The sequence below is a fragment of the Salvia hispanica genome, chromosome 2, assembly GCF_029641045.1.
Source record: "Salvia hispanica isolate PSC_SH4W2 chromosome 2, Shi_PSC_v1, whole genome shotgun sequence".
In the NCBI taxonomy this organism is placed as follows: Eukaryota; Viridiplantae; Streptophyta; class Magnoliopsida; order Lamiales; family Lamiaceae; genus Salvia; species Salvia hispanica.
Window position 1 is genome coordinate 36,897,776 of NC_142693.1, and position 9,262 is coordinate 36,907,037.

Consider the following 9,262-nt stretch of genomic DNA (forward strand, 5'->3'; position numbering starts at 1 on the left):
GTATAACGATTTATTGCAGTACGAGATACACATACTCAAGAAAAGGATATACTACACTCGGTCCACCAATAAATGTTTTATTTTGTTATTTTCATCGGCATGTATGTCAATAAGTCCAATTTATCTCACTATAAAATTATATAAAATTAAGATTCACCTTCCATTAACGTTTCACTTTCTACTTCACTTCTTAAAACTCATGCCCAATCAAATGTGCCTTTTATATTTGTGGACGAAGGGAGTAGAATTTTTAAATGTGGACGTTGAATCAAATGATGAAATAAGACTTTATATCGAGGACAGAGTGAGTAGTAGCTTCATATACTCCCTCCGTCCCATAAAATCGAAACATTTGGGACGGCATGCGAATTAATGCATAATAGTAAAGTAAGAAAGAAGAGAAGGGTAGTTAAAAGTAATGTAAGTGGAAAGTGAAACCCACATTATTATTTGTGTTATTTGTGTTTAATGCATGGTAGGCCTTAGTGGTATAAGTTGTAAATAAATTAACGTATATGGGACGGATGGAAATGGAAATGTCCCTATTTTTATGGGAGGGATGGAGTATCAAGTATGGCAAGATAGATGTTCATCAGCTAAAACAAGAAGATGTGGTGTAAGAATATCTCTTTCACTAATACATATTGCACAAAGGTTTAGGGACTACGTGGTGATCTGCTCGATGACTACAATTTACCTCCGGTTAATTAATATTGGTAGGAATTTGATGGACTTATTAGTTATTAGTAATACGATCACACAGTTTCGTGCACAAGTGTGTGTTTTGTTCTTAAACTTTTGTGGTTGCAGCGCTCATGGATATGTAAGAGCTAGAAATGCGAGTTTAGGAGATAATATAGGATTTGTAGAAATTTTATGTATTATTTCTCCAATGTTATTCAATAACAAAGACTCTATATTTATACTAGACACTAACTCTCGACTCGGAAAGAACCCACAAAGATAACCCGAGAAGGCGTTTATAATAATATACTCGACTCAATAACATTAATATACTACTAAATTAAATAAGATACCGTCTGAGATAGTATAATCTCTAAGATAAGTGGCTGCGCTGAGTTGCTGCTTGTTGGCTGGTGATGTTGTTGCTTCCTCTTGAATATATATATATATACATGTGTAAAATTACATGTATACATATATCATACTTTGATCACCAATAGGATTCACAATCCCTATCATTTTCGTTTTCATTTTCATTTTCATTTTCATTTTCATTTTGCAGTGATTGATGATGAAATCCCGGATTAACAACGTTGGGCATCGAACTCTCAGCTGGTGATGGATGGTTGATTAGCGGCACGGCCGTGTCTTGTTCACGGAGAGGCGGCCGCCGGTTGAATTCCGTGATGTTTCTTGCTTTTTTATATATTCGGCAAATGCTCAATTCTTCCCTCAACTGCAATTAATTTTCATTTGAATAAATATATTTTTGGAATGATAATTAATTAATGAGGAGAGGAGACCTGTGGATTTGGAGGAGAATGAACAGCCTTGTACTCGTTCATTTTCCAAGGGGTTTTAGTTCCGTTTGGAGCCCTCCCAACGTAGTAAACCATGGTTCTTTTCCGGCCGATCACACAATTCTGCGAAGAGTAGACGTCGCCGGGGGAGCCTGTCGCCTTCCAGTAGCCCTCGGCCGTGAGGCGGTTCGGCCTTCCCCCTCGCGCTTCCCTTTCTTGCTGCCGGCTGAAGAAGAACCACTGCTCACTCTCCGCACTACCAACTTCTATATATACAAAATACAAATCATATATATCTAAGCATTTAATTAATCATCATAACAAAGTAATTAAGTTGAAAAGTTACGTGGAAGATCCCATGGATTGTATTGGTAAATGTCGAGGAGAGGGATGAGGGTGTCGATGTCCTCCAATCTTGTGCCTCTGAGCTTGTGATGGAGATAGAATGATATTAGTTCCTCTTCGGTGGGATAGAACCTAAAACCTGGTAGCACCTCATCCATTTCTAACAAGTTGGGAGTAGAGAGTAGTAATTAGTTTTGAACCATTTTGCATGCTATTGTAATTTATAGCATTAGCAAACGATATGTAGTCGTGGGGTTCAAGTAAATAAGAGAGAAATTGAGTCTCAATCACGAGGAAACACACGACGCGGCGTGGAAATTTCCACCAATTTTCTCGTGTCCCCATTTCAATTCTCATGTCATTTCATTTTATATTTTCTTATTTGCGATGGAAGAAAAATATTGTTTCTTGATTTATACTGGTACAACACTACGTAGAATTGAATCACTCACCCTCCTTAAAAATAATTATAAGAAATAATGAGTTATCCAAAAATATATAGATGAAATATGATCATTGCTAAGCTGATGTGGGATAAGAATGAGTTTCAACAAGCCCCACCCACTAAAAAAAAAATCGGATAAGGACATTTTTAATGCTATTAAGGATGCAATTTGTATGTCTAATTATATCACCAACGCTTCATAAAGTGTCCATATTGTTAGTGTTCCAACTAAAACTAGGGGACACAATTAAAAGCGTCCTAAAAAAGTAAAAGGTTAAAATAATTTGCTCTCAACTTAGAGAAGCCATCTTTTTTTTATTGGTAAAGAGAAACACTTTCTTTTGCGTCCTAAATTATGATTATTTAAAAAAAAATTCAAACGCTACTAAAAGATAAGTTTTTTATAGTGCCCCTGCATGTGTGGGCCAGAATAAACATCAAACTTTCACTCACCCAACAAAGAGATGATAAAGAAATCAATATTTACTTAGACCTGTTCTGATACCACGTAAATATAAATAGGCTTCATAAGATGATAATGTTATCCAAGAATATATATATATATATTAGACATAATTATTATCAAGTGGTCCAGGTGAGACAAGAATAATTAGAATTTTACATTTTGAACTTTATGAAATTTCAGATATAAACTCTAACTAACCAATGAAGAATTCGAATTTGGAATATTATTTTTATTCCATATTATTTGCCATCTCTAGACTAATTAAATTTAGTGGAAATTAACTTTTCTTGCATTCTTGCGTTAAATATGGTACATCGCCACGTATCACTTATCAGCAATATAGGATTGATCTCACTTGTCTTGGATGGGTTTGCCTGATTGGCATGTATATCAAGTTGATGATGTGTGAAATAAAAATGAGTAAAGTTTGCATGAAATGGAAAATAGGGTTATGGAAAAAAGGGTTCGCTATAGTTTATTTGTTAGTAGTTAGTACTATTTGTTTGAGTAAATGGTGAAAAATATACAAACAAAATGAATGGTGAAAACCATCTACATGTCACATGTTAATTTTAGAGTAATAAATTAATATATTTGTCTACTAAAAATAATCTAATTAATATATTCTAACCATTTTTTCTCATGCTATCTCCCTCATATTTTATTAATTTTATATCAAAAATAGTTCACTACAAAAAAATATTTTATATGAACGGAGACAGTATATAGAGTAACTTAAGATGTTATGATGAAACTTAAATGAACTAATTTTAATTTGGTGCATCAAACACTAGTGGATATTGTTTGTATCAGTGGTGGAACACAACATTCTAGTGATGATTATACAGACTATATCATTCTTATTGAGTGTACCAGACATTGTAAGCTACAATTGGTAAAATTTACAAAAAGTCCTTGTCATACTAGATGTTCTAGTAAATTTTGATAGATATGAAAATATGGTCAAGTTGACTACATGGATAATTTTATCAGAATTTCTAAAAATTAGCTATATATAATACATACAAATCTATACATCTATACATCTATATAATATACATATACATCTATATAAAAGGAGAGTTTTGGACATAATTTAAAATATTTATCAGTTTTGGGTGCCATTACAATTGATTTAAATTTATATAATCATTTTAGATAATCTTTATTAGTTATCATATTATGCGTTACTTCATACGTTACTTCAGGAATTATTATTGCTTGAGAGTTGGGGTAGAAAGGAGGGTTTAGGATTTAGCTATTCTGGTGGCACAAATAATATAATAATAAGTATCACTAGATGATGATTCTTATTATAATTATTTAAATATTATATTAAAATCATTATAGGAGTAGTTTTGTTATAGTAAACATTCCAATTGTTTAATCTAAATGAGTTCAGTAATTGTGTAAAATTAGAAATGCATTGTAAATTCGACCAACATTAGCATGTGAGATAAATTCATGGGATAAAAAATATATACGAAAATTGTAGCTTTGGATTCTCACCTTTACTAGAAGAACATTCTTCTCATGACGTTTATTATTGGTTATGAATAAAATTAATAGTAATAAATGCATTACAGTTTTTTATCCGTTTTCAAGGAAAATATTGATGGAATAGGTAGTGCTTAACATTTTTCTCATGACTCTTTGAGTCCAATATTATTGGTAATAGATTAAATAAATACTAATAAATGCTTTACCGTTTTTTTATTTAATGATGATAAATTGAATATTCATCTTTGTGGATGAACGTTATAAAAGGGGAAGTATCCATGCTATATCCAACACAATTTTTTTTTGGTTATAGAATGTATGACTTTTCTTTCATTATCTACACAAAAAATGCTAGTAATACATTATTTTGTCAATGAGCATCCATGGTATATCAGTCTTATTATTTCTATGTTTAATTATCTTTTAGTGGACAATTTTACTAGGATTTACTTCTCTATATCGTAGAAATGTCATGAGTAAATTTTGTGAATACATAGATGTAGGTTTTATAGACGACAGATGTAGTCTATTTTGATTAAATATGATGTATGATGTATGATGTTGGAGACTGTAGGGTAGTCTATTGTAGAGAATCATTTTGATGTTTTCAGTTAAATTTGATTTATGTAAATTGTAAAATGATGAAGGGAAGATGAGTAGGGTTGGTGGTGCGAAGTTTTGTATTTCTGCTTGTCATTCGTCGTTGCTGATTTTTTTTTGGCAATTTTGATGGAGGCGCAAGATTCTTCTTTAGGATTTATATGGGAACGAATGGATGATTGATTATTTGGTTTATTTGTATTATACTATACTCCATTAATGTATTGATTTAATCATTGTATTTTTCTATTTTGATGTATTGATGTTAAGTTTAATAGTTCATTTTGTTCCTTATGTATTGATGTTATGTCTTATATAATTATTGTTATTTCGTGTGACACTAGTTAAAATAAAGGCCACGTTTTAGTTTTACTTATTTAATTTAGGCATCGATCATTATCGATTATCATTCTAAGGCTCCATCACCGCCACGTACATATTCTAAGTCAGAATACTGTCAAGGCACAAATTACGCAAGTCAGCTGCGTGCATGAACCATTTTTTTGAATTTATTTTAAAGTCAATTAAGAAGTGTGTAACTGTGTGAATGAAGAGTGATACTAGTCTTTTATGACAAATGATATTTTATAAGGTGTATGATTCGTGGGTTTGACTGGAAAATAAATGGTGCACTGTCTGTGAAGTATCAAGAACGAATTTATACAAATGATACTATAGAAGAAATATTTTTAAAAGTATGCCAACAATATTAAAATTGATAATTAGTGTAAACCTTGTGATTTTTCAACAAATTACTCATTTATTGTAGTATCATATTCTAATCTTTAATTATGAGCACGAGGAAAGGAAATAGAGATGTCAATGAATGGTAAAATTAATCTTATTAAGAGCATCTCCAATGGCGGACTTCTCGTCGTCCTTCGGAGAGGCTTCCCGGAAGTCTGTTGGGGAAGGGCGCCATTGTGGCACGGAGAGGAGGACGTGGACGTCCCGCGAGGACACGGGAAGGGCGGGCGGACGTCCGCCATTGTGGCGACGCTCGAGCGTCCGATATTTTAATTTTTTTTAAAGAACTCTATATATACGGCACGTTGAAATTTTAATTCCGTAACATAAATTGAATATTTGTGAATTTGTGAATTTGTTTAATTGCGGGGAGTCTGCGCGGGAAGGGCGATGAGAAGGGCGGATTGTGCAGTGGGAAGTCCTTATGACGTGGCAGGAGGGTGGGAAGCCCTTATGACATGGCAGGAAGTGTATTTGGAAAGGGCGACGGGAAGGGCGTCGGGAAAGTCCGTCCATTAAAGATGCTCTTAGGAACGGAAAATAGGAAAGTCAATGAAAAGAAAAAACAATCACCAAGTCTTGAAGGGCAAGTATATATTTTTTCCTAGTTATTATATGTCTTCATGTTTTATATGTATAATTATCTAAAAATTATACTCCTCTTTTCTCCCTATAAAATATGTCATACTTGTAGAATGCCACGAGATTTTGAGAAGGTTTAATTTGTTTTATGCGTTAAATATTAAAAAAATACTAAGTATAATTTTTATATTAAAGTGAGAAATAAATTTTTTCTAAAAATAAAAATATAAAATTTTTAGTGGGATACACTAAAAAAAAATAAGACATGTTTAATAAGGCGAATTAAGTGCTTTTTAGATAATAAGATATATTAGGTGAGATACAAATACAATTTGCAATGGAAAGTTTTATTTGGAAAATGCAAGTATATTTTTTAGAGCATCCGCATCGGTCTCGATGCGAACTCAGTCTCGTCTCGGTGAGACAAGACAGTATCGAGACGGCGATGCGGGTACTCCGTCTCGTCCCGTGTCCCTCCGCAAAGAGGAGGCTGGCAAACCAGCTCGCCCCACGCGTTGGCCACATACAAAATTAACCTTTTTTAAAATGATCGTTTACTTTGCAATTATAAGCCTTTTCTCCGTGGTATGATTGCTGACAATTTTAGTATTAAAACAAATACAATGTGAAGAGACTAAAAAGAGACTTGTAATGTCCAAATCTATAGATTATGGTCGTCTTATTGTCCACTATATTTATTTATTGATTTTGGAAAACAAAAAGTCGAGGAAAAGTGATGGAACTCAATGGAGTCAAGTAACCCGGTCAAGAAGTCGACGCATGGACTCTCAAGTCACAACTTGTATTTAACTCACCATCTAAAGTGTATAACAATTGCATAACATGACCAAATTCGACAATAACATCGTAATTTATACTATGATTTGTTATTTTTATAATCATATTATATAAAATATTGTAGTATTGGTTTCCTAGATACAATAATACCAAGATACAATTTAAAATTGAGTTGTGCAATTATTTTAGTCATAGGGTGTTAACTATGACTAATTATCTCATGAATATCCATCTAGGATTGAGTTGTGGGGTTAAATCTCATGAACTAAACAAACCACAAATTTAATCCCGGATACAATCTTGGAAACTAAACACCTCTATGTGTATATATTAAGATAACTAATTAAAATAATCAAATTAAGTATACTTCAAATAATATATTCAACATACTAATTAAATATAATTTAAAGTTTGGAGACTAGAGAAGCTACATTTTATTTCATTTAAGTATAATATACTACAGATATTATGAGTATCATCTCTTGGAATTTGAAATAATGTTTTTATGGTAGGACTTCAAAAGCATCACCAATATTATTCTCTGAAACTTGACGGATGGACTTTTAAATATTCCTCCCGTCACACAAAAATATACACACTTTGCTTTTTTAGTCATTTTAAATCTCTTTTCTCTATAATGAGGTGAGCCTCATTCACTACTAACAAATAGATAATTCAATTCAGATTATGAACACGTACAGTTCAGGTTTGGTCAATTGTAATTCTTTTGATGAATTGAGATTTATGCTTACATGTGTATGTTGTTAATTCTGCCTACATTGAGAATATAACTATATATTTTTTAGGCGATTAAGTTTTGTTGTTGCTTGTCACGTGAATCCATAAAGTTTAAGGTTCATGTTTTGTTGATTCGTTTGGTTGTTTTGATGTTGTTTTTGGATATTTATATGTTCATTGGTTACGATCTTGGGAATATTAAAATTTGGGTTTTTGTCGATTTTGTGGAAAAATTGGATTTAGAAAAATTATACGGAATTCCATTAGGAGTCTGCAATTTGCGATTTGTTGGGGAGCTATTGGACTGACAGTCGGGATTTAACGACTTGCTGAGTTCCCAAGGTATGCGAACCCAGTGGCTCGTCGGCTAGCCACTATATTTCGAAAAGTTATTAACGACTCGCTTGCGAGCGTTTATATTCAGTTTTAAAATTATAAATTCAAATTTTTTTTGGTGCATCTCATGTTCCCTTATTGATGTGTGTATTTTAATGTGAATATTAGTCGGCCCACAAGAAGATTAATATTTGGCACGAGATACACACATACCTTTGGTGATAAATATGTGACAATTATTCAGTTTTCGTTTAAGTAATGTGTGATGCCCACAAGTGGACACTGCTTATCATGAACTTATTGTCAGTGTTTGATCACTGTAAAGAGGCTACCACTTACAAATTCACATTACTGTCAAAGAACTTATTGCGAATGTTGTGCTCGGTACCTCGATATGTTTTACTAATGTTCAAAATAGATTAGTCGAAATAAGAAGTTGCAACAGTAACCTCTCTTGTTTAGACTTCTTTACTGCGAATGTTAGGACGGTAAGTGTGTGTGTATTTTAATGCGGATATTAGTCTGCCCACAGGAAGATTAATATTTGGCACAAGATACAAACATACCTGTGGTGATAAATACGTGATGATTATCCAGTTTTCGTGTGAGTAAATGTGATGCCCACAGGTGGACATTGCTTGACATGATCTTATTGTCAGTGTTTGATTACTGCAAAAGGTTACCACTTGCAAGTTCATATTACTGTCCACAGACTTGATTTGAATGTTGCGCCGGTACCTCGAGATGTTACCATTTATTATTTGAATTTCATGATGTGAGCATGGCAATTAATTTGGTTTAGTTCTCTATTCAATTATGATGTCTGCTTCTGCAGTCTCTTCCAACATGAACAGTATGTTAATGTTGAATGGGTCAAATTTTAAGGATTGTGAAGATTATATTTTGATTGCTCTGGGTGGCATGGATCTGGATTATGCGCTAAGGATTGAGCAACCTACTTCTCCTACGGATTGTAGTACTCCTTATCAAAGGAGAAACTATGAGAAGTAGGAATACTCAAATCGTGTAAGTCTACTGATCATTGGGTTTTGCATCCCAGAAGCCTTTCGAGGCACTAGATCTGAGTATATCACTAAGCCCAGTGAATACCTTGCTAAAATTAAGGAACGTTTTGTGAAAAACGAAAAGGTTGAGACAAACGTGCTTGATCTCATTTAAAGTATATAAGGGCAAGGGCAACATAAGTGAGCACATTATGAA

General features: G+C 33.1%; 1 protein-coding gene across 2 annotated transcripts; it reads right to left on the bottom strand.

Annotated features, from left to right (window-relative positions):
• Window positions 1-873: 873 nt before the first annotated feature.
• On the bottom strand, window positions 874-2,001 carry LOC125202827 (NAC domain-containing protein 90-like). 2 transcript variants are annotated; one of them, XM_048101301.2, is made up of 3 exons: window positions 1,831-2,001; window positions 1,488-1,747; window positions 874-1,420 (listed from the first exon to the last, which is right to left on the bottom strand). In XM_048101301.2, exons 1-3 carry the CDS (start codon window positions 1,985-1,987, stop codon window positions 1,175-1,177), a joined length of 663 nt encoding a protein of 220 aa, XP_047957258.1. In that variant the 5' UTR covers window positions 1,988-2,001; the 3' UTR covers window positions 874-1,174. The 2 variants fall into 2 exon arrangements, with proteins under 2 accessions (XP_047957258.1, XP_047957257.1); XM_048101300.2 differs by having other exon boundaries at window positions 1,488-1,750.
• Between the last annotated feature and the right edge of the window lie 7,261 nt (window positions 2,002-9,262).